Source organism: Bos indicus, chromosome 25 (assembly GCF_029378745.1).
Source record: "Bos indicus isolate NIAB-ARS_2022 breed Sahiwal x Tharparkar chromosome 25, NIAB-ARS_B.indTharparkar_mat_pri_1.0, whole genome shotgun sequence".
Taxonomy (NCBI): domain Eukaryota; kingdom Metazoa; phylum Chordata; class Mammalia; order Artiodactyla; family Bovidae; genus Bos; species Bos indicus.
In genome coordinates, this window is record NC_091784.1 from 4886146 (window position 1) to 4911177 (window position 25032).

Sequence of the window (25032 nt, forward strand, 5' to 3'; positions counted from 1 at the left end):
TGCCAGGACAACTGACAGACGCTGTTTATTAAGGGAACAGAGGAGAGCAGCTCACACCCCCGGGGTGTGTGGGGTGTGTGGAAAAATAACAGTATGTCTACTGATTGGATGGGACATCCTGAAACCCAGCGGTTTCAGAGCTGCCCCACCACTTCACTCATGACAACAGCAAATAAGGCCTCTTATTGAGCCACTCAGCCATGCGTGAGGCCACAGATGGGAACCGATCAGAGGCATGACCACATCAGAAAGACAAAGTGGCACAACCAAGGCCAGCCTGCATCCTGGGACATGGCCACCTGGGCCGGACAACAGCAGCCCTGGCACCTCTCCTGGGGAAACCCCCAGACTGCCCGGCAAGCAGGGGAGGTTAGAAGGAAGGGTCCTCAGGGAAGCATTCCCGCATCAGCCGCCCATCCAATAGAACAGCCGTGGATCCAACAGAACAGCCATGGATCTGTGAGGGGAACCCCCAACCACTGTGATGCTGGAGAACCCCCATGGGCTACACCTGGCAAGCGTGGCGAGGTTGGAAGGAAAGAGAAACCCTTGGAGGACGGGGACACGTAAAGCTGCAAGAGGCCACAGCCACCAAGGCTTCCTCCCAAGTGGGCTGAAGGGTGTCCCCCAAGTTAACAGTCAGAGCCTTAGCGGGGACCCCACTTGGAAACAGGTCCTTGTAGATGTAAAGAGCTAAGATCAGGTCGTTCTGGACTGAGTGTGCCCTAAATCCAATGACAGCGCCCTTATAAGACAGGAGCACATGTGGAGACACGCAGAAGGGGATAGGGAGGTGGTGGCAGAGCCCTGTGGCCATAAGCCCGGAGGAGAGCGCAGACGGACCCCACCCAAGCCTCCTGAAGGAGCAGCCCGCAGGCACCTTGAATTCAGACTCTGGCCCCTGACCTGAGAATTCCTGCTGCCGTTAGGTGCTCCCCCGTGTGTGTTCTTCATGGCAGCCCCGGACCCTGATCCACCTGCAGCGGCTTCCTGCTCACATTGGGGCCACGGGAACAGAGTCTGAAGACGCCCGGAGATGGACTCCGGGAATGAAACGACCCTGCAGCTCCCCGAATGATCAGGCCCAGGCCCCGGGCGTGTCCTGGAGCCCTGGGGGTCTGCGTGGCGGCTGCTCCCCACCATGTGTGCGCTGGTGCTTGCGGAGGTCAGTGCCCCGGCGGAAGCCCCTACCGCAGGCTGGGCAGGTGTGGGGCTTCTCGCCCGTGTGTGTCCTGCGGTGTGCGCTGAAGTGCGAGCTGTTGTTGAAGCGCTTCCCGCACAGCTGGCACTGGTAGGGCCGCTCGCCCGTGTGCGTCCTGCGGTGGATGACCAGGCTGGAGCTCTGGCTGAAGCGCTTGCCGCACTCGGCGCAGGCGTAGGGCTTCTCGCCCGTGTGCACCCGCTGGTGCGTGCTGCAGTTGGACCGGTCGCCGAAGCGCTTCCCACACACCTGGCACTGGTAGGGCCGCTCGCCTGTGTGCGTGCGCTGGTGCTTGGTCAGGTGCGACGTCTTGCGGAAGGCCTTGCCACACTCGGGGCACGTGTGTGGCTTCCGGACCCCGAGGAGCCCCACTCTGTCCTGAGGCCGCTGGGGTCTGGCCTGGCCGGGCCCCGGACCCAGATCTGGGAGTGCCTGGGCCCATGCTGTGCTCAGCGAGGCGTCCTCCCCAGAGTCCTCGCCATCCTCCAATCGCCTCCCACGCTCTGAGACAGAGAGAGCACAGTGGCTGAGGGCTCCATGGGGAGGGGAGGAGGGACAGGGACGCTTGGAGAAGGCGGGCAGGGGCGGGGCGGCCCATGTGAGGCAGATGATAGCAGTGCCTTCAAGTACCCTTCCACACCTTCCTCGGGCACACAACACTCAGAGCTTGATTCCAGGAACTAAAATCACGGGCAGACACTCAGAAGCACACAGTAACTCATCAAGGCCTGTGAGATGGGGCTGTGACGGTCCCATCCACACTTGAGGATGTGGAAGCCCATGACTCAATAGGGGAGGGATAGGCCCCCCGAGAAACATCCACCCCCCGAACCCCCACCTGGGCCCCTCCTGTTTCCACAATGGCTCATCGGGGAAGCCAAGCGTGGGCTGGAGCTCACGTTCACCTTGTCTGTACAACTGAGACATGACAGAGCCACAGCCCTGGCCTTTGGGGAGAGCTTTTACAGAGAACTGAGTCTGGCAGCTCCTCAGATGGTCACACCAAGTGACCATATGACTGCAATTCCACCCACAGTGTAGGCCCCGGAGAGTGAGCTCTGCTGGCCGGGCGACACTCGGCCCCTCATGTCTTCCCCGGGACCAGGCTCCCCGTCGCACCCGCGTGCAGCACACTGTCCCAGCTGAGCTGGTAGGACTCTCTCCTGCGACCCTGAGGGCGTGCCTCTCGAGCCCCTAAAGCCCCTGTCTCCCCTCGCCTTCCCTTCAGGCGGGGCTCAGTCAGTCTTTGCAAGGGAAGTTTCACACACATGCCCGTGTCTTTTTGTACCATCTGTGGCTGCTTTTGCACCAGGACGGTGGAGCTGAGGCATCGACTGCAAGGGAGACTGCATGGTCCCTAAAACCTGTTCACTCTGGCCCTTTTTGGAAAAAGCCTGCCAACTCTTGCTCTAAGCCCTTGAGCTTAAAGCCCACAGACACAGTCACCAAGGTCTCAGCCCAGGAGAAGGGAGATTTTCATCTGGGATCCCATCTCCTCGCAGATGCCTTACCTGAACTGGCTCCACCAGAGACCTCCCTTGGCCCCGAGGCTGCTTGAGCTGAGTCCCGCGGGTCTTCTCCTTGCCCCTGCAGGGCAGTCAGACAGGGCCCGGGCGTGGGGAGTCCTGCTCGTGGAGAAAGAGAAGAGAGGATGTGAGTGTGGCCGGGACGGAACATGGGACTGCAACAACCTCCTCCTCGTGAGGGCAAAGGGGTGTCAGGGGTGACCTGAGGACAAGCTCAATACCTTGAAAGACAGGGAGGCGCTCTGCTTCTGTGCAGACTAGCTGCTCGGAGAGGAGGAAGTGAGTGAGGAAACACGGCCAACGGCTCTCCCTGACTCTGGGAGGGAAACCAGGTGCCCTGAGGTGTCAGGGTGTCACCATAACCGAGGGGAAACGGCCAAGAGTTACAAAACACGCAGGAGGCAGACACCACAGAGGCAGAGAGAGGTGGGGCAGCAAGCTGCACACCCAGCAGGCCAGCGTTCTCGGCAATGGACAAGTTTCATCTCTACTCGTTGTGTACACAGTTAGTTTGGGAAAAGTGAGGATATAAATGAAAGTATTTGATCATTAACTTTCTGTGCCAACCCAGCCAGGCTATGGTGTCACCGTCTGGTTATATAGCAAGCTAGCAAGCTTTTTTTTTTCCTGGCCATGGGGCTTGCAGGATCTTAGTTCCCCAACCAGGGACTGTTGGCAGTGAAAGCACAGAGCCCTAACCACATTGGCCACCAGAGAATTCCCTAAATACCAGTCTAGATGTTGCTATGGAGATTATTTTGTAGACGTAATTAGTATCTATAATCAGATGACTACAAATAGAGCAGATTACCCTCCACACTGAGGGTGAGCCTCACCAAATCAGCTGAAGGCCTTAAGAGCAAAACCTGAGGTTTCCTGGAGAAGAAATTCTGCCTCCAGATGGCAGCCTAGAAGTCCTACCTGGGTTTCCAGCCAGCTGGCTTGCTGTACAAATTTCAGACTTGCCAGCCACCACAATCATGAGAGCCAATTCCTTAAAATAAATCTCTCCGTACACACACATCCTAATAGTTCTTTCTCTCTGGAGAACTCCAACTGATACAAAGCAGGGTCTCAACTCCTTTAGAAAACATCTCAGGAAGAAAACAAGTGTCAAGAGCAGCAGGGCAGCTGAGAAGGGACAGCATGGGGTGGGGAGGAAAGGCCGTGGACAGCCAGAGCCTGGTCAAGAGAAGCCCTGCCCACAGGGGCCAAGGGTGGCACAGAGGCTGAACTGACACTGGACAAGCCGTGTGGTGGAAGAGGAAAAGAAGGCACCCAGGGCGGCTCTGGGCATCTGCCTGAGACGGGGCAAGCGCCACGCTGCCCTCGATGCAGGCGGGGCACCAACAGGACACCTGGTGGCCCTGGCAGTGCAGGCTGCATGCAGCGGCTGCTTAGCAGACTCGCCAGGGAGCAGCCCTGACTCACACAGCCATCCCCTGGGCACAAGGCCCACGAGTCCCTACTGTTCACAGCCTCTCCAGGGATTCTTCAGGCCACTAAAGTTTGAGAACTGCCAGAGCAGCTCCTAAAGGTGGCGGGAGCCAGGGAAAGTGCTGAACAGGGAGGTGGCCAGGGGCCTCGGGTTCTGGAGACCAACACACACCCCCAATAAGCCCAAAGGAAGCGGCACCCTCCCAGAGACTTGCCCACTCTGGGACACAGCGTGGCGTCTGACAGCGTCTCCCCACGGCACCTGCATCCTCCAGCAGCACGTCGCAGCTGTGGTCCTGCTGAGCCAGGTCCAGGCAGCCCCACTCCTCCTGGGACAGGTACACCGCCACGTCCTCCAAGGTCACCGGCACCTGCGGGAACGCAGCTTGCTGAGTCAATGCCCCTGCTCCTGCAGGCGGGGCCAGCCTGGTGGGCTCGCCCGTCTCCTCCTCTCGTGTGATGATGGAAGGTCCTGCTTCCCCCGCCTTTTTCCCTTCCCACCCTTTCCCTTTCTGCATGCTGTTATCCACTCCCTCCTCCGAAGCTTAGCTCAGGCACGGCTGGACCCTGCTTTTCAGGACACTGTCACCACTAAGCTCCGTGCCAGTGCCGCACGGCCAGGGACCATGAACAGACATGCTGCGGGGAGCAGCTGCGTCTGCTGAGATCTCACCCACTGGAGCTGACACTATTCAGGTTCACAAGTTAGCCCGCCCTGCCTCAGCTCAAGCCAGCCCCAAGACCTGAATGGGGTGACCTGGGGACTTCAGGATGCCTCTAGGCCAGTGGTACCCAAGTCTAGCACCAGAGTTACCTGGAAGCACAATTAACACCCAAGCAAACAACATCCAGAAGAGGCAAATGCACAGAGAGACTGGGGGCTGCCAGGGGCTAAGGGAAAGGAAATGGAGAGTGACTGCTAATGGGTGGGGGGTATTTTGGGGAGGTGATTAAAATGTTCTAAAATGTGATTGTGTAAATATACTAAACACTGTATACTTTAAATGGGTAAATTGCATGGTATGTGAATTATATCTCAACAGAGCTGTTACTGAAACAAAGGAGATTAGGATGTCAGGCCAGGTCTGGGGGAAAATTCTCTAATTTTACCCTGATCCTAGGAGATTTTAACATACAGCTGGTTTGAAGCGGTTGCCCAAGCTTACCACTGGGACCGCAGAATCCTCCAGCACAAACCTGATATTCAGGTGGCATCTGAGAGCAGGTAAGACTTCCCAGGGGGTGAAAGTCTGCCTCAAAAACCCACAGACCTGACCACTTGAGAGAAGCGTGCCTGTAACAAGGGCGTGGGATGCACGGGGATGCTGCAGAGTGGGAAGCTGTTCACCTGGGACCAGGCTGAAAGGAAGGATGTGGCCAGGGCTGCTGTCTCCTGATGCTGTGAAGCTGCAGGGCCTGGGGAGAGAGTACAGAGTCACCCACCCGTGGCCACAGCAGCGAAGGCGGGACAGGTCCAGCCACCCCTCATGGACACTCACCTGCAGGGAGCCCGCCCAGCCCACAGGCACGCAGGTCTGACCAGCCACAGTCCTTCCCCTTTCCCTTCCTGGGTGCAAGGCTACACTTTCCTCGAGAGGGGCAGCTACTCACCCCTGTTTGGCCAGAGCGAGGGGCCTCCTCTTGGCCTGTGGCTCAGCTGGGCTAGGGGCGGCTGGCTGGAGTGCTGAGCCCCTTCCCCCAGGGACAGCTCCTCTGGCTGGGCTTCCACCTGGTGTTTTGAGAACCACTCCTCTGTCCCATGGGACAGCGCGTCATTAGGGAGTAACTCTGGATCCTACAACAGACAGAGATCTGCCCACCAGCTCCCAGGAGGCTGGGGGTGCCCACAGGTGCCCCACCCTTCATCGTGGGCACCCTGGTCCCAGGCTCTGCCTCATCACTGGGCCGCCTTGTTCAGTCTGACGGCCTCTGCAACCATCCATGTGCTGCCCTTCAGCCAGCCCCCAGGGAGAAGGCCAGTGACCCAGGAAGAGGTCAGGCTTCCAAGCTGGGGAAGGGGAGGCCTGCTCCACTCCTGAAACTCTGCATCTCGCTCCATCACACCGTAGCACACTCTCACCCTTCCTCCCTTCCGTGAGTGTTCCTGAAAGGACTGAGCCAGGAAGCCCCTAATCAGCTTTCGTCTTGGAAGTCTGAATTACTGCACTTGTTCCACTTCTTAAGGTCATCTCCAAGCCCTCTGGAACCATCTACCTCCTAATTCCAAGGAAGGTGAATCAGACGAACTTGGGTCTCAGAGTGCACTGACCTCCGTAACCGTACCAAGGACAAGAGATGTCCCTGGGGAACTGTGAAACAAGCACCAGGGACCCTATCCCAGGCTTAACATTCCACAGCTCTGTCACCCGGAGGTGACGGCGCACAGTGGCAGAGGAAAGCCCGTGCCAGGGACCCCAGGCGCCCAGGCTGCCAGGGGTCTGAGAAGGGCTCCTGGATTCCTGTTGGCCATCTCAAGGCAGGATTTGCTTATTGCATTCGACTCACCTTGTGGTCAGGGTTTGTTTTTTTTTTTTGGTGGTGGGGTGGGTGCTGCTCTCTTTTGACAGATGCAAAAGAACAGCAGTGTGCAGCCAATGGCACTGCCACGGGAAGAAGGTGACCTGCGGAGTCTGCCAAGTATCTAGTCAGAAGGAATCAATCTGACCCAAGCAGAAGAGATTTGTAAGAGACTCCCCACTACTCCCCAGATTTGCTGAGGAGGAGGAGAGTGCTCAAGAGTGGTGCTCTCTGGAGAATGTTCCATGATGATGGAAGTGCCCCATATCTGTGCTATCCTTGTCCAGCAAGTAGCACTTGGCCACATGTGACGACTGAGCCTCTGGAAGGCGGTAAAGTACAACCTACGAATTTATTTTCCATTTTATTTAACTATGAGAAAAACCACACATGGTGGCTACTGTATTGAATGGTACGGCTCTGGAGACACTGGGGCTCCAACCAGGGCACCCATCAGCACCTGGTCTTTCTTCCCAGGGCTCTTCCCTGTTTGGGAATCTTTTCAACTCTCAAGGTCCAGCCTTAAAAGGCCTCCAGCCTCCCTCCCATCAAAACCTGTGTATGTTGGGATGGTGTTAAGGAACCGAACCATATAGCTCAGAAAGGGCGACTGGGACAACAGTGGTGAAACAACAGATGCATGCACACTAGCCACGGCTGGGAAACTGCAGCTACCTTCTTCAGTGTCAGCCCAGAGCCCATGGAACCTACAAATGCAGACCTCAGGAGCAGGGCCCCAATTCCTCACCTCAGGGCCCAAATGCCCCCCACCTCACCCGCGGCCTCTGCTTCCTGGGCTCCCGCTGCAGCCCTTCCACGAGGACCACGGCCTCCTCACCACTCTCTGGCTGCTGCTCCCGCACCCGGGCCTGGATCTCCCCCGGCAGCACCGTCAGGAACTGCTCCAGAACCAGCAGCTCCAGGATCTGCTCCTTGGTGCGCAGCTCGGGCCTCAGCCAGCGGCAGCAGAGCTCCCAGAGGCGGCTCAGGGCCTCCCGAGGTCCCGCCACCTCCTGGTAGCAGAACAGCCGGAAGAGCTGGCGAAAGGTTTCAGGGCTAGGGTCTTCCGCCTCCAGGGAGGGCTCCTCTTCCCAGCAGCAGTCGTCCTCCACTTTGACAACGAGGATATCACCCTCATCCTGCTCCAGGGGAGCCAGAGGCTGGGGGCCGGGAGAGGTCGCCATTGCTCCTGGCAGCCCTTGCCCTTTCTCCGGCCTGGAGATAACGCCTGTCTCTCCCTGCACCTCTGGCCAGACACTGGGAAAGATGTTTTCAGGTCTCTGTGGAGAGACAGTTAAACTCATATGGGGTGCGGCACAGAGGTTGGATAAGCGTCTGCGCCCATAAGCCCCTGCCCTGGCCCCAAGGCCAACTCCCCCTTATTGGCAAAAGAAAAAGTTAAAGTAGATCAACCTGTCTTCACTACTAACCCCATAATTCCCAGGAGAATTTCTTAATCTCTGGGTCTCAGTTCTTCAAGTGAAAGAGGAGGTTGCTGAGAGGACTAAACAGGATGTTTTAAAAGGGTTTTCTTTAACAGAGTCTGCAACGTGGTCAGAATTCGAGAAACGCTGAGTTTTCATTTTCACAGTTTGCCATTTTTGGACGAGGTCCTTTGAAAATGTAATGAGAATCTGGGACCTCTCTGCCCAGGCGGGCTTAGATTGTATCCCAACCTGAACCCGGATTTCGGGCTCCACGAGCCCCACCACAGCCCCTCTCCCTCCAGTGTCTTGACAGGGTCAGGGCTCCCTGGCCGACCCGCTTTCCCGTCTCGCCCCTTCAGCAAGAGGGACAGCTAGGACAGAGGCCGAACACGAACCACGCTCCATCAAGCGCCGCGGACAGAGAAGCTCGAGCGGGGACCCTGCGTCCGCACTCACCGACAGCGCTGCGACTCGTGGGGAGCTCGCGGCGAGCCGGTGCTGCGGGGTGGAACCGGAGTGGAACAGTGGGTACGGAGGTCTAGGCGGTCCAGAAACTAGGACCAGCATCCGTGCATCACAGACCCGGACGCTCAGAAGCGACCATTGGCTGAGCCGCGCGTCGAGCTGGAGAGCAAGGCCGCGAGGGGCGGCCACGGGAAGCATTATGGGTAACGTAGTCCTCGCTCGTTCCAGCTCGCTGTTGAATGGGAATGGGTCTTGGAGGGCGGGCCAAAGGGAGGCATTTTCGGTAACGCAGCCCTTTCACTATTGGCTGAACCGACTTTCACGCAAAGAAACGAACTACGTAGCGACTCTGCTCCGCGAGGTGGGACCCGCTCAGTTCAGAGAAACCTGGCGGTCGGCGGTCCACGGGGGGTCGCAGAGTCGGAGACGACTGATCTGAACTGAGGCCCGGCGGGATGCACTGTGGGTAATGTAGTCCTCCCCCGGTTAAGCCACGCCCTGGGTTAGAATGGTCCTGCGAGGCGCTGTGGGCTTCCCTGGTAGCTCAGCTGGTCAAGAATCCGCCTGCAGTGCAGGGAACCCCGGTTCCTGGGTCCACTGGAGAAGGGATAGGCTATCCACTCCAGTAGGCATTGTAGGCGGTAACAGCCCTGCACCTTCAGTGCGCATGTGTGAGTGCTCCAGAGGCTACCCACCTACTTGGCCATCCTCCCAGCTTTCGTTCTACCACTGCCCCCGACCTGAGCAAGTCTCGAGGTGGAGGGGACCCTGGAAATTTACTGTTTTACTTACACAGTACAATGTATATGCCAGGCTCTGTTCTAAATGCTTTGTAATTATTAAATCGGTTCCTCTTTGAAACAAAGGTGGTTTTATTATCCCTGTTTTATAAGGTCAGTAAACAGAGGTGCAGGGCTTCCCTGGTGGCAAGAACGGTAAAGAACCTGCTGCAATGCAGGGGACCTGGGTTTGATCCCTGGGTGGGGAAGATCCCCTGGAGGAGAAAATGGGAACCCACTCCAATATTCTTGCCTGGGAAAACCCAGACAGAGGAGCCTGGAGGGCTACAGTCCATGGGGTCGCCAAAGAGTTGGACACAACTTAGCCAACTTAGCAACTAAACAGCAACAACACACACAGGTGCAGAGGGTCAGTGACCTGCCCAAAGACACAACCAGTAGGTGCAGAGCTGGGGTGAGGCTGGAATTCAGGTATCTTAGTTCAACCCCAATTTTAGAGGCTGGAAGATGAAGACTGACAAAATTACTTGTTTGGTGCATCTTGGTTATCAACTGCTTATTTCTTCATTTGTTAATTTGATCAACAAATATGTATTTATTGGGCTCTGCTCTGCAGGCACCATGAACAGGAGGTGAACTGGACAGTCACCTGTGTCCCTGTGGAGCTTGGAGGAGGGAAGTGTAGGCAGATAGGGAGCTCTGAGCAGGTAGAGGATCACGGTGAGGCTTGTGTGCCTGGCGGTGAGTAGTAAGAGCTCCATAAAATCATTGACTAACCACCAGACGACCCTGAGTCCTTCAGCACTGGCATCCCCAGGCCTAGCACCTTCCACTGGCTTCCTTCTTTCCATCCACTTCATTCTCGCATTTTCCATTTTCGCTCACGTTCCACTTCCCCCGCTACAACCAACATCCATTTTTTCTTGTGAGCACGCAGGCAGAACAAGATGCTGGGCTGCCCACCCCCTGGCTTCTGGGGACCACCCCTGCATAGTGGGACGCCTCTTTAAGGGAAGACACCAGATTCAGGGCAGCCTCGTGGTGGGGCTTCAAGCAAGGCAGGACCACATGTGCTGCATTTTCCCCTTACAATCTTGGACTGCTGGTCAGGAAAGCCAGGCTCTTGGAGGGAACCAAAACCAAGGTGTGGGGCGGTCCAGAGCACTGGCACTCAGGCTGAGCACAAGCAGCCTGCCATTCTGTCAGCCTCAGCGGGGAGTGGAAAGGGGAAATTTGAACAAGTCACAGAGGTATGTAGCAGGGGAGGAAGAGAGAACAGGGAAAAGGAACAGAACAGAAGAGACACGCTGGGCTCTGTCTAGAGGGGCAGACGGGTGGGGACACCACCATCCTCAACGTTGCCCCACACCTTCCAGTTTCTAATGGCCTCCTGCTTAGCTGCGGGGCCCTGGCCTTGTGTCTTGTATCATCTCCTCGGGGCCAGATACACACAAGTCAGCAAAGTCCATGTGGTGACCACGGCCTGACTGACATAGTCCTGGTCCTCTCTTCTCTGGGCAGTTTTCAGTGACTGCAGCCAACAGAGTTTTAAAGGATACATTTCTACTTTGCCCAGGATTTCTTTCTTAAATCTATTTTGAGGGGGATACACATTCACTCCATAACCAATGCACACCAGTACACCAGTATGAATTTGGACCTACACTGACATACACCCAAACCAGTGCTTCAGATCCTGGCTCTGCCACTTAGTAACTGGGTAAGCCTTACCTTTTACCTCATCTGTAAAATGGGGATTGTTATAGCTCCAGCTTCTGAGAGATGACAGATGGGATTCGATGAGATTGAGCTTGTAAAGGCCCTCTGATGATGTCTAGCATGTAACAGATGCTCCATAAACACCAGCTCATGACCTGCAACCATACTGGGATGAAGCTTGCAGGCCTCCAGATTTGTGGATCTCAGATACCTGGGGCCGTGGTGTTCCTGTAAGAGGTTCACAATTCATTAAAGTGCCAAGCACCATGTAGAGTCTAAAGGAAAAGTATTTATTGCTGCACATGTATCTATAATCACATATAACTATTTACACTTATAAATGTAGCTTGTTTTCGTACCATTTATGGAGTTTACAAAATAGTTCGATTTAAAATGCGAGCCATAGGACTTCTCTTGTAGTCCAGTGGCTAAGACTCTGCCCTTCCAATGCAGGGGCCCTGGGTTCAGTTCCTGGTGAGGGAACTAGATCCCACATGCCACACCTAAGACCCAGCATAGCCGAATAAATAAATAGATATTAAAAATAAATAAATAAAATGGCAGCCTCACAGTCATGGAAGCAGGCCAACAACACGTGAGGTACACACACGTGAAAGGTACACACGCCCTTCTCTGAAGGCAGGGGGAGATCATCTTCCGACAGGTGGCACACAGTCCATTGTCACATACTGGGCACTGGTTCAGCTCACACTTACTCCTACGACTTAATTATGGCTGGGAAGAGATGGTCTGTGACCCATCTCTCTGTGGGTCTGAGTCATCTGTGCTAGCAATTTCCCAAAGCCCAAATAACTAAGGGCCAACAACTCAGTACAAGTCAAACAGTTTACCTAATCCTACTGAATTCTCTGAGTCGTCAGAGAACTACAGTTTTCAAAACTTGATACGTGATGGGCGTTTTTTTATGGGCTTCCCTGGTAGCTCAGATGGTAAAGAATCTGCATGCAATGCAGGAGACCCCAGTTTGATTCCTGGGTTGGGAAGATCCACTGGAGAAGGGATAGGATACCCACTGCAGTATTCCTGGGCTTCCCTGGTGGCTCAAACAGTAAAGAATTCACCTGCAATGCGGGAGACCTGGGGTCAATCCCTGGGCTGGAAGGATCCCCTGAAGAAGGGGATGGCTACCCACTCCAGTATTCTGACCTGGAGAATTCATGTACAAAGGAGCCTGGCAGGCTACAGTCCATAATTCAACTATATCAGATAGTCATCAGAGAACCACAGTTTTCCAAAACTGATATGTAATTGGTGTTTTGTTATACTTTTTCTAAGGCCTTTGCAAGCTAACAATAAAACCTAAGGTTTTTTAAGTACTTCCTAAGTCCATGGAGCTCATGTTTTTACTTACTTAAATCCTCACAATGACAATCATGTAAACATCATTGTGACCCACATTTTAGTTAAGTAAACTGAGGCTCAGAGAGGTGCAGACCCCTGCCTAAGGCCACACAGCTAGGAAAGTGTAAGAGCCAAGACAAACTCGGGCAAGTGTGCTTCAGACTCTGCTCCTTAGAACACTCTTGTAAAGGTAAACTTGAATGCCACCCAGGTAATTGAAGCTTTGACTCAGAGTACATATGCAAGCTATTTCTTGGAAGACTCTAGTCTTGTCCCAAGATTCTCCTTTGAGCTGCCCAAGCAGGGCCCCTCTAGTTTTCTCAACACACTAAGTAGATCTGCTTAGCATATACTAATGGTAGAGGCTCAGTAACTATTTGCTGAGAAATCAAATAAATAAGTGGGTGGAATCTGTTCTTTAGACACTGAACTCTGTTGCCCAGCCTCATCACCAACTTGATTCCAGGACTTCCCTGATGGTCCAGTGGTTAAGAATTTGCCTGCCAATGCAGGGGACACAGGTTCAAAACCTGGTCTGGTAAGGTTCCACATGCCGTGAGGCAACTAAGCCTGTGAGCTGCAACCACTAAACCCACGTGCCTGGAGCTGGTGCTTGGTACCAGAAACCACCGCGATGAGAATCCCTTGAGCTGCAATGAAGAGTAACCTTTGCTCGCCCCAACTAGAGAAAACCTGTGCCCAGCAACAAAGACCCAGCACAGCCAAAAATAAATAAAAATTAAAAAAAAAAAAAACACACCTTAATTCTGACAATAATATAAATGGGGGTTAATGGTACCTATTTCTTAGAGGATACTTACTATAATAGAATTAAATGACAGAATACATTAAAATATTTTGCCCTAGACTGAAACACAGGAGCACTCAGTGAACAGCAAATGTCTTGTTATTATCTTCATTAACAGGAAGGATGAAGAATAAGAGTGTGCTGTGCAATACTATGAAATCTCTCCTTGGAGTCTGGCTGTGTTTTGGTTCCATCGTGAAATTTTAGACACAAAAGAGGATTCATCAGTTAACAGGGAGGCTGCTGCTGCTGCTAAGTTGCTTCAGCTGTGTCTGACTCTTAGTGACCCCATGGACTGCAGCCCTCCAAGCTCCTCCATCCATGGGATTTTCCAGGCAAGAGTACTGGAATGGGGTGCCACTGCCTTCTCTGTAACAGGAAGGCAGGAGATACCATTTACACCTCGAACCACCGAGCATTTGAAAGTGTCTTTTCCCTGAAGTCAGCAAGTTAAATAAGAAGCAGATGAGTGACAACAGGTGTGCAAAGCATGAAGGATGCAAAGGATACAGATTCACGGAGAAAGGCTGGAGTCTGGAGGAAGGGACTCAAGGACTACCAGGCGTGCTTGGAAATCCTCACCCGTGGAGATGTAAAGTCAAGTCTGGAAAGTCTCCTGTTCAAGGTCGGCTCAGTTGTGGCTCAGGACAGGGTGATGATTCACATGCTTCTCTTGGGAAAAACACAGTGTTAGAATCTGCTGGGCTGCCATAACAGAATACCAGAGACAGGGGGCTTAATCAACAGACACTTATATCTCGCAGTTCTGGAGGCAGGAAGTCCAAGATTAAGGTGCCAGCAGATTCGGTTCCTGGTGAAGACTCTCCTCTTGGCTCATGGATGGTGCCTCCTCTGTGCCCTCACTTGGTAGGAAGAAAAGGTGCTCTCTCTCTTCTTTTCATATTAATTACCTCCTATAGACCCTGTCTAGTCAAGGCTATGGTTTTTCCTGTGGTCATGTATGGATGTGAGAGTTGGACTGTGAAGGCTGAGCGCCGAAGAATTGATGCTTTTGAACTGTGGTGTTGGAGAAGACTCTTGAGAGTCCCTTGGACTGCAAGGAGATCCAACCAGTCCATTCTAAAGGAGATCAGCCCTGGGATTTCTTTGGAGGGAATGATGCTAAAGCTGAAACTCCAGTACTTTGGCCACCTCATGCGAAGAGTTGACTCACTGGAAAAGACTCTGATGCTGGGAGGGATTGGGGGCAGGAGGAGAAGGGGACGACAGAGGATGGGATGGCTGGATGGCATCACTGACTCGATGGACGTGAGTCTGAGTGAACTCCGGGAGTTGGTGATGGACAGGGAGGCCTGGCGTGCTGTGATTCATGGGGTCGCAGAGTCGGACACGACTGAGCGACTGAACTGAACTGATAGACCCTGTCTCCAGATACAGTCATGTTAGGGCTGCAGTGTGAGTTGTGGGGGTCACAGTTCAGTCCATAACACACAGAACCCACAAACACCACCAGTCCCTGGAATGGCAAAAGTCCCCCTCAGACTATCACCCACTCTGGGCCTGGGGTCACCTGCTCAAATACCCACAAGGGTCAGAGAGGAAGGTAAAAACGGGTTTTTGACACAGATACTAAACATTCTGGAATATTCTTGCTTTCTACAAAGACAGGTGCTCTCTCCCATTTTTCTTTAAACACGTCCCTCTTGGGCTTTCTTCTGTATTACTGTGTGTGAGAGTGACTTGAGTGTGGAGAATTTCCCTCTACAAGAAACGTAACAGTGCCGGGTGACAGATGGAGCAGATACAAGGCCTCAGGAAGCAGTGGGAGACGCAGGCCCAACACTGCCTGCCAATTTGGTCACTTCCCAGAATCGAAATATTTGGATTTTTCGGTGAAAACTAACAAGTTTAAATGCAGACTCAAAATGGGATTAAATCCTGTGTGAGATAAACCAAACCCACTAACACATTTCTGGGCTGTTTCTGGCACAAAGATGTATAGGTAGACTTCATTTTATTGCATTTTATTGTGCTTTGCATACATTATGTTTTTTCCAAATTGAAGGTTTGTAAAAGGAAAGGAAGGAAAAGGGTTGTGAAGGAAACCCTGTATTGTCAGATGATGGTAGCATTTTTTAGCAATATTTTTCTAAATTAAGATATGTACATCTTTTAGACATACGCTATGGCATACTTATATGCAGAGTACATCACGAGAAACGCTGGGCTGGAAGAAGCACAAGCTGGAATCAAGATTGCTGGGAGAAATATCAATAACCTCAGATATGCAGATGACACCACCCTTACGGCAAAAGGTGAAGAAGAACTAAAGAGCCTCTTGATAAAAGTGAAAGAGGAGAGTGAAAAAGTTGGCCTAAAGCTCAACATTCAGAAAACGAAGATCATGGCATCTGGTCCCATCACTTCATGGCAAATAGATGGGGAAACAGTAGAAACAGTGTCAGACTTTATTTTTGGGGGCTCCAAAATCACTGCAGATGGTGATTGCAGCCACGAAATTAAAAGACGCTTACTCCTTGGAAGGAAAGTTATGACCAACCTAGATAGCATATTCAAAAGCAGAGATATTACTTTGCCAACAAAGGTCCATCTAGTCAAGGCTATGGTTTTTCCAGCAGTCATGTATGGATGTGAGTTGGACTATGAAAAAAGCTGAGCGCCGAAGAATTGATGCTTTTGAACTGTGGTGTTGGAGAAGACTCTTCAGAGTCCCCTGGACTGCAAGGAGATCCAACCAGTCAATCCTAAAGGAGATCAGTCCTGGGTGTTCATTGGAAGGACTGATGCTGAAGCTGAAACTCCAGTACTTTGGCCACCTCATGCAAAGAGGTGACTCATTGGAAGAGACCCTGATGCTTGGAGGGATTGGGGGCAGGAGGAGAAGGGGACAACAGAGGATGAGATGGCTGTGGATGGCAACACTAACTCGATGGACGTGAGTCTGAGTGAACTTTGGGAGTTGGTGATGGACAGGGAGGCCTGGCGTGCCACGATTCATGGTCACAAAGAGTCAGACACTACTGAACGACTGAACTGAACTGATTGCATACTTAATAGACTACAGTATAATATAAACCTGACTTTTATATGCACTGGAAAACCAAAAATTTATATGACTTACTTTATGGTGATAGCCTCTTTTTGCGGTGGTCTGGAACCAAACTGGCAGTATCTGCAAGGTATGCCTGTGTGTGTTAGTCGCTCAGTCATGTCCAACTCTGCAACCCCATGGACTGTAGGCCGCCAGGCTCCTCTGTTCATGGAATTCTCCAGGCAAGAATACTGGAGTGGGCAGCCACATTCCCTTCTCCAGGGGATCTTTTCAACCCAGGGACTGAACCTGTGTCTCCTGCATTGGAGGCAGATTCCTTGCCATCTGAGCCACCAGTAAGTCTATACACAGACAAAAAAATGATGCAGGTGATGATACTGCTTTGCAGAAAAACACACCAGGGGGAAGAGAAAGTCAATGCAGCTGCTCTTTTAGATAGAAAATATTCAGACAAAGGACCATTCATTCATCTGGCCTCCACTTCAGGAAGGGAAGCCAGCACCTCCTTGGCTTCAGTATTTTCTCCAAAGGCTTCCTTAAAAGGGCAAGAGGCCAGAGCTAGGGAAGAGAAATAGAGGTAAAATGTCTAGCTTCCCTCCAAGAATCTGCTGCGGGCTGAAGCCAACCACAAAGAGGAAAGCCAGTCTGTGAGAGAGACTAACACACAGAGAGCCACAGCTGAGGAATGGAGCTTCTTAAGCCACTTCTAAGAAAAGAAATTATTGATGCCACTTGTTAGGGATCACTGCTGTTACCGAGTCCAAGCTTGTACTGCTCACCACACAACTGGCCAATAAATTGAGGCGAATTGTTGGGGCAAGAACAGCAACTTGATTCGAAAAGCTGGCAGACTGAGAACATGGCAGACTTGTGTCCCGAATAACAACCTTGCCTTAGTTAGAATTGAGGCTTCATTTATACTAAAAAGGGGAGGGTGTAAAATCATACATTTCCTGGTTCTGGTCAGCCTCCTGAGCGGATGTGTTAATTTCTTGCAGTCATTCACACGTGGGTCTGGTAAGGATATTTCTAGTGAGCTAAACAAAGGTGCCTGTGTGCTTAGTCCTCAGTCATATCCAACTCTCTGTGACCCCATGGACTGTAGCCAGCCAGGCTCCTCTGTCCATGGGATTTTTCGGGCAAGAATACTACAGTGGGTTGCCATTTCCTCCTCCGGGGGAATCTTCTGGACCCAGGGATTGAACCAGCCTCTCTTGCATCTCCTGCATTGACATGGGGATTCTTTAACCACTGAGTTGCCTGGGAAGCCCTAAACAAAGCTATTTGAGCTTAATGCTCCTTACTTGGAAGGCAGCATTCCCAGAGATGGGTCATTATGGATAATTTAAGCTTATAGGCAACATCCCTAGATGCAGTCTAGCATCTCTAGACTGCAATAGACTACAAAGGTTCTTCCCTATTACGCTACAATGGAGAGAGAGATCAAGTCCAACTCCTAATACAAGGAAAGGTGGGAACTTACAGCCAAGGTGCAGGGCTGGGACTGAGGTTGGGGGGGTGGGTGGTAGTGGATGGAAAATTAGTAAAAGGAAACGTAAGGAGTAAGAAGGGTTTCTTGCTGAAGGAAAGTCATGATGACGAGACATCACCTGGAGGATGCTGAAGGATAAGGAACCCAATTTATTCGGGGGAGGCGGGTGGTTCTGGCTAAAGTGGCCACAAGCAAACAATGAAGAAATAAACACGGAAGCCCAGAAATCAGGGCCTAGCTGAGAAGAGAGTTCAGAGGAGCCCAAGTAGAGTCTGGTCAAGAAGAGACCCTTTGCCAACTGGTCCAGGGTAACCCGCCTCCCTATCCCTGACAGAGAAGACTGCTTTGGAGAAAAAAGTAACCTTTGGAGCAAAGTGGCCTCTGGAGACTCTCTTTTCCAAAGGCCGAAGTTGTTCAGGCTAAGCCTCTGAAAGAGATGTCAGTGCTTTTGCCTACCCTCTGCCAGGGAGACAACGGCCTCCGGAGTCAAGACCCACCCTCCTCAAGAGCCCAACAACTTCCAACCCCAATTCCTTGTCCTGCCTGCTTCTTCTCCCCGATACAAGAATAATAAAGGCCACCAATTTCTCAGCACGGGGCAATACCCATTTCCACTGTTTGTTCCTAACTTACTAACGCCAAAGGTGCTGTATCTCTATTTTACATGTTAAAAATAATAATAACCCTGAAGCTCCACGAGTTTTAGGTATAGAGCCCACGGAGGATAATATGGTTGTGAAGTGATAGCAATGAGACTGGAACACAAATTTTTCATTCCAGAACTCCAGTTCATAAGTAAGTAAGTGAGTGAAGTCGCTCAGTCGTGTCCGACTCTTTGCGACCCCATGGACTGTAGCCTACCAGGCTCCTCTGTCCATGGGATTTTCCAGGCAATAGTACTGGAGTGGGTAGCCATTTCCTTCTCCAGAGGATCCTCCCGACCCAGGGATCGAACCCGGGTCTCCCGCATTGTGGACAGACGTTTTACCGTCTGAGCCACCAGGGAAGTCATAAGTCCCGGGCTAATCCACTGTAGCCCGAAATAACAACGCTGACAACCTGAGGCCTGACTCAGTTTACCACCCTTGACTCTGAACTCGCTCTGAGGCGCGGCCTGGACCTCACCGGCAAGAGAGGCCAGCAAGAGGAGGCACTCCAGGTTCGACTCCCGCCTCTGCCCTAACGGCTGCGACCGCACGGAACTCACCTCTGCCCTAACGGCTGCGCCCGGGAAGGAGCCGCAGCGCACAACTAAAGGAGACAGTACCTCGCTACACAGCGAAGACCAGCGCGCCCGGTGCGGCAACTCAGACCCAAGGCTGGTGCCCGCGGGAAGCGGAAGTCGCGGACCCCGGAATCGGGGAGACAACTAGACTACATTTCCCAGAGTGCGCCGCGCGGCGCCGTTCAGGCAGATGCCGAGAGGGCTACCTGCGGCCGGGCGCGGGGTCGTGTTGCTTTAAGGGTCTTTCCTGGAGGTGACCCGGTGAGGGGCGGGCGAAAAGGGGCATCAGCCTCTGGGCGCCACATTGTCGTTGCCGGTCCCTTGCGTGCTCCTATTCTCCGTTTCCACATCTGTGAATGGGGGACATTAATTCGTTCAAAATCCTTTCATCCATTCATACATATATTTTTTAAAAGCCGCCAATTGAGCGATCCTATCCGCCAGCTCTGCTAGGCGCTGGGGTTTCGGCGGTGATGCTCAAGTGCTTTCTTTCATAAAACTTATATTCTATCAAGAAAAAGGTATACACTGGACAAATAATTGCCCAAATAATTGTTTAGTCACCTTTGGTAAATGCTGCCAAAGCAGTAGAGGAGAGGGGACCTGATCCTCTTAGGGTGAATGTGTCAGAGGGAAGGTAACTTAGAGTTAGCCTGGGGATTTGTGGGGAAAGGGCCCACACAGAAGGAACCGCAAGTGTGAAGATCCTGAGGACCGAGAGATCGGGGTGCATTTGCAAGACAGAAAGGAGACCAGTGTGGTCCCGGTGCAGGGCGCCAACCTTGGGAGACAAGGCTGAAGAGGTGGGACCAATCAGGGGTCTCTGGAAGGCTCCCAGGAGGATTGAATGTTATATCCCAAGAGCCAGGAGAAAGGAGTAGTTTGGGCTTTTAAGCAGGATAGTGTCCTGGTAGGAGAGGAAGCTTGGTGGAATACAGATGTCGGGGAGACCAGAGGGGATCAGTGAAACCAGCTGGAAGCTCCTGGGTCTGAAAGTGAAAGTGTTAGTCACTCCATCTGTCCAGCTCTTTTGAACCCCCATGGACTGTAGCCCACCAGGCTCCTCTGTCCACGGGATTCTCCAGGCAAGAATTCTGAGTGGGTAGCCATTCCCTTCTCCAGGGATCTTCCCGACCCAGGGATCGAACCCAGGTCTCCAATATTGGAGACAGATTCTTTACCATCTGAACTATGAGGGAAGCCCTGAGGTCTGAAGTTGAAGTAATACTGATGATGGTGGTAGTCACTCAGGGAGGGATCTGATCCAGATTCCTGAAGCAGAGTCCACAGGCCCCTGGAAGTGATTGGGTTGGGGTGAAGGAGGGAGAAGACAAGAATAACACATTAGTAAAATTAGGATAGTAACACCCGGGGTAGGTAAACTTGTGGTTTAAATATGCAATAGTCGGACACGACTGAGCAACTTCCCTTTCACTTTTCACTTTCATGCATTGGAGAAGGAAATGGCAACCCACTCCGGTGTTCTTGCCTGGAGAATCCCAGGGATGGTGAAGCCTGGTGGGCTGCCGTCTGTGGGGTCGCACAGAGTCGGATACGACTGAAGTGACTTAGCAGCAAAATGCCTAATACATAATAAAGGCTTGTGCTAAAGCACTTCAGTCGTGTCCGATTCTGTGCCACCCTGTGGACTGTAGCCCACCAGGCTCCTCTGTTCATGGGATTCTCCAGGCATGAGTACTGGAGTGGGTTGCCATGCCTTCCTCCAGGGGATCGTCCCAACCCAAGGATTGAAACCATATCTCTTATGTCTCCTGCACTGTAAGTGGAGCCTTTAGTGCTGAACCACTGGGGAAGCCCAATAAAGGCTTAATATATAGCTTAATACATTCTCGTTTTTAAAATAATAAAGATTGCTTCTGTGTTTAGAGCAATGTTTGTAATGATAAAAACCTGAAAACAGTCTCAGTGTCGATCAATAGAATGATGGATGGATAAATCTCACAGAGATTATGTTGAGCTAAAAAGCAAGTGACAGAATGAAATCATTTCCATGAATTATAAGAACACACAGAACGATGCTGTGTATGATTTAGGAATATATACACGTGTGGTATCCCTAAATGTATATTGGCCATGACTTAGTAATTAAACAACAACATAGGTGGTAGAGGGTAAAGAAAGGTGGAATTCAGGTAAACACCTAATTCAAGATGATGTTTATCCCTGGTGATGGGGCAGGGTCTGGAGAGAGATGTGGTAGGGAAAGAGTGCAGGTGGCATAAAATGCAAGTTTTTGTTTGCCTGTTTTTTTTAATTTTTTTTATTTTAGCTCTGCTGAGCAAGCGGCTTGTGGAATCTCAGTTCCCCGACCAGGAATTGAACCCGGGCCGTGAAAGTGCTGAATCCTAACCACTAGGCCACCAGGGAAGCCGATATTGGAGAATCCCAGGGACCGGGGAGCCTGGTGGGCTGCCGTCTACGGGGTCGCACAGAGTCGGACACGACGGAAGCGACGCAGCAGCAGCGACCGTACACTTGGTCTCTACCTCTCCGTCTCTTTCTGCTTTGCAACTAACTTCATCTGTGATTCCCTGTTTTTAAAAAGGCCCACTATTGTTAGTTATTGGGCTTCCCTGGTGGCTCAGTGGTTAAAAACAAAAAAATGTGCCTGTCACTGCAGGAGACCAGGGTTTGATCCCTGGGTTGGGAAGATCCCCTGGAGAAGGAAATGGCAACCAGCTCCAGTATTCTTGCCTGGGAAATCCCATGGATGAAGAGCCTGGTGGGCTACAGTCTGTGAGGTTGCAAATGAGTCAGACGTGACTTAGGGACTAAACAACAACATTGTTAGTTGATACGATGACTTTATCATTATGACAAGGACCTGATTAGCATGCAGCACAACGGGAACCCCCCATGCCTATAAAATGGAACAAAGTATTCAGATAAATGGCCCTTATGGGACCTAGGCATCTGTGAGCAGGCTTGTCTTCATACACCCTGGGAGAGTAGGTTGGGGGTACTGTCCGTGTTTTCTGCAGGAGGAAGTGGAATCTAGGTTGTCAGGTGACTTGCTAAAGTCCCAAAGTCCTTCAGTTAAAAAGGGGCAGAAAAAAAAAAAAAAATAAAAAGGGGCAGAGCTGGACATGTCATTCACACTTGCTGGACCTGGGGAATCCCGAGATGTGTCAGCTGAGGCCCCACTCCCACTCCGCCCTCACCCAGCTGATACAGGTCAGGAAATGCAGAAGAAATCTGTGTACAGTCATTACTGTTACTGGGCCCACAACTGAGTCTATGCCAGGCATGCACTGCAGCATCTCTGTGGGCATGGCAAGAGCTTCCAGAACTGGAGGGAAAGTTGTCAGCAGAGAACAAGACCACTGTCCCTGTGAAACGGAGCTGGATCCTGTGGTCCTTACCCTCCATGTCCTCTGCCCGCCTCTGTCCGTGGAAAACTTTAGTCAAAAAACAAGTTTAATCAGAGAAATGAGAAATGCAGAAACAAAGGAAAATGGTCAAAGGAGACCAAATAATAATGATGTAGTCATTAAGAATAGTCAAGGACCGTTCGTTCTTTCTCAAGAGCTATAGATAATATTCTGAGCCACATCCTGAGAGCTGTCTTGAAAAGTGAAGTCACTCAGTCAGGTCCAACTCTTTGCGACCCTGTGGGCTGTAGCCTACCAGGCATCTCCGTCCATGGGATTTTCCAGGCAAGAGTACTGGAGTGGATTGCCAAGCTGTCTTAGAGATACTGAAACACCAGGTGGAGAAGTTAACTACATGATGACCAGACTGCACCCACCACAGAAGCTGCCACAATTCTGAAAATTGGCCTCAAAGAAATGGGAACAAATGGACCCTGAAACTGAAGACTAACTTACCTAAAACAACCAAGATGACGCTGGTCAGACCACCAGTGACCAATCTGAAGATGACTGTCAGAGCTGGCTGCTGGTTCTGCATGTAGCCCCGTCCATCTGTCTAGAAAAGCTCATGTCCCACTGGAGGCCAGTGGTGGGGGTGGGGCGGGGAGAGTCAGCCTTTGGACAGACATCCTCCCTCCCCCAGCCCCAGTTACTGGCATCTGAAATACAGCACACTTTCCTTTCCATCCACCTGGCTGGTATTGGCTTTTGAGCGGTGAGCTGCTGGACACACCTCTTCTTTCAGTAACACTTGGAATACCTACCCCCCACCCCAAGAAAGATTGCCCCGGTGATGAGGAGTGCTTCGACCAGGAGCTGGGACACCACTGATGCTCCCCAGGGTCACTTTCTGGTGCTCACCCCTGCCCGGGCCCTGGGGGAGCTCAGGTGTACCGTGAGGACTTTGGTGAAGTCCATTTCCTTTGCAGGGATCCATTTCCTTTGCAGGGATCCCGAGAGCCCTGGCAAGTGCTCACACATCCTATGGGGCACAGCCTCTTCCCTGGACTGGTGGTATGTGCTATCCCGTCGCCTCTGAGAACTGTGTCTCCTAGGTGGTAGCCACATTCCCTGAGTCACTTCGTTTTATCTGCACAGCAGCACTGTAGTGTGGGGATAGTCTCATCCCCATTTCGTAGATGAGGAAACTGAGGCCCACCAGAGGAAGCAGCTTGCTCCAGGTCACATCTTATGATGCCTGTGTGGGAGGGAGGCATTGTGACCGAGGGCTGCGCCTGATCTGGACCTTGACCCCGGTTCTGGGCAGAAGAGGGGGCCAGTTGTCCAAGACAAGCCCTCGCAGGTCTTCAAGACTCCCGAGGGCCTGGGGTCTCACACTATTACTTTAGAAAGAACCATACTTTTATTGGAGGATAGCTCAAAGAAGTCATTTACAAAATGCCTCATGTTTTCAAAGCACAGCTTTTCATAAAAAGCAATGTCCACCTTTAATACATGCTCAAGTACACAGCTGCGTGTTGGCGGGGCCACCCAGCACTCATTTAGAAATCCTCGTCTGAGTTGTCCTCGGCCCACCGGCACATCTTCGCAGGCCCTGGACTGGCCCGGGTGCCTGTGGGGGCGGGGGGTGGGGCGGGGGCCAGGTTCACCCAGCCAGGCCCTTGGGGCAGTGCGTGGCTTTCTTTCAGTCTGATGATGCGGTAGTTCTCATAGTGGACATTGTGGGTGATGTCCTTCAGGTCTTGGAGGTGGGAGCTGGGAGATGGGCAGCAGATCAGTGGGGCGGGCTGTGGGCATCCCCCGGGGCCCCCACAGCCTCCCGGGTCCCCCACTGGCTCACCGGATGAGCAGGTCTCTCAGGAGGGGGAACTCACAGTGGGCCATGTTCTCCACTGCAAGACACGGCACCAAACCCTGAGTGTGGGCTGTATGCTGCACCCCCCACCCCCGGCCGCTGCTTGCCCCTCCCCACATTTCTCCCTGTGTTAACCCCCCTCCCATTCATTCATTCATTCATTGCTGTGTCCCCAGCCCTTGGTACAGGTGGCTCCTATAGACGGCTGTTGAGTCACAGGACTTCCCTCTGCTCCTTCAGGTGCCCCCCGACCCCACACGTTTCCTTCTCTGTGCACCCCCACCTGTCCTTGTCTGGCCACCTCTGTGGGCACAAGGACCTTGTCGGTCCCACTTTCACTGTATCCCTTCAGGAACTGCACGTAGTGCGCCCGGCACATAGTAGGCCCACAATAAATTCTGGTGAATGAATAGGGTGCCTCCTGGGTGCCAGGTTTCAATGCAAAGTGGTGGTTCTTCCCCCTCCACCCACCCTGTGAGACTGAGGATTTCATGATACCCATTTGATTGTGAGGAAACAGGGAGTTGGGTATCTTGCCCGGGGCCACCCAGAAGCACAAAGGAAATTGATCCCAGGTCTGCCTGTTTTCCAGCTCTGGGCTTAAACCCCTACCCGGCTCTCTGGTGGGTGTAAGGATGGCAAGGGCAAGAGGCTGAGCCTCACTTTTCAATCTGTTCTCCCTTGAGCCCTCCCTAGGGTCCCTGAACTGACCTTCAATGATGCCCCACTTCGTCTTCCGGCCCAGGACACACCTCCCGTTCACCATGTGCTCTCGGTCAGCCCCAACCACAGCGAAGGGGATCCTCTCCTGCAGGGAGGAGACAAGATGGGAGGGTTGGCCCCACTGGGGACGTGGAGAGAGAGGTATGAA

At 52.3% G+C, this 25032-nt stretch overlaps 2 protein-coding genes and 1 long non-coding RNA gene across 10 annotated transcripts in view; 1 reads left to right on the forward strand and 2 right to left on the reverse strand.

Moving 5' to 3' along the window:
* Window positions 1-19059, reverse strand: ZNF500 (zinc finger protein 500). Of its 5 annotated transcripts, XM_070779587.1 has the most exons (9): window positions 18936-18969; window positions 13785-13874; window positions 11045-11260; window positions 7458-7961; window positions 5776-5959; window positions 5513-5580; window positions 4427-4535; window positions 2713-2826; window positions 1-1704 (listed from the first exon to the last, which is right to left on the reverse strand). In XM_070779587.1, the coding sequence occupies exons 4-9, from the start codon at window positions 7863-7865 to the stop codon at window positions 1079-1081; spliced, it is 1509 nt and encodes a 502-aa protein (XP_070635688.1). In that variant the 5' UTR covers window positions 7866-7961; window positions 11045-11260; window positions 13785-13874; window positions 18936-18969; the 3' UTR covers window positions 1-1078. The 5 variants fall into 5 exon arrangements, with proteins under 5 accessions (XP_070635688.1, XP_019843625.2, XP_070635689.1 ...); XM_019988066.2 differs by lacking the exon at window positions 13785-13874 and having other exon boundaries at window positions 18936-19059; XM_070779588.1 differs by lacking the exons at window positions 13785-13874; window positions 18936-18969 and adding an exon at window positions 16306-16423.
* Window positions 8899-25032, forward strand: part of LOC139179695 (uncharacterized) — an 18602-nt gene continuing 2468 nt past the window's right edge. Inside the window, exons 1-2 of one of the 3 annotated variants that reach the window (XR_011564001.1) lie at window positions 8899-9039; window positions 24848-25025. This is a non-coding gene — a long non-coding RNA (uncharacterized lncRNA). Of the gene's footprint in view, window positions 9040-13320; window positions 23036-24847; window positions 25026-25032 lie in introns of those variants that run through there. The other 2 variants (XR_011564003.1, XR_011564002.1) reach the window with 2 other exon arrangements.
* The window catches only part of SEPTIN12 (septin 12), a 13048-nt gene continuing 11175 nt past the window's right edge, over window positions 23160-25032 (reverse strand). For both annotated transcript variants that reach the window (XM_019988073.2, XM_019988072.2), the window contains 3 exons: window positions 24873-24969; window positions 24147-24198; window positions 23160-24061 (listed from right to left, as the gene is read on the reverse strand). In XM_019988073.2, the coding sequence (XP_019843632.2) occupies window positions 23848-24061; window positions 24147-24198; window positions 24873-24969 (363 nt within the window). In that variant the 3' untranslated portion in view covers window positions 23160-23847. The remainder of the gene's footprint in view (window positions 24062-24146; window positions 24199-24872; window positions 24970-25032) is intronic.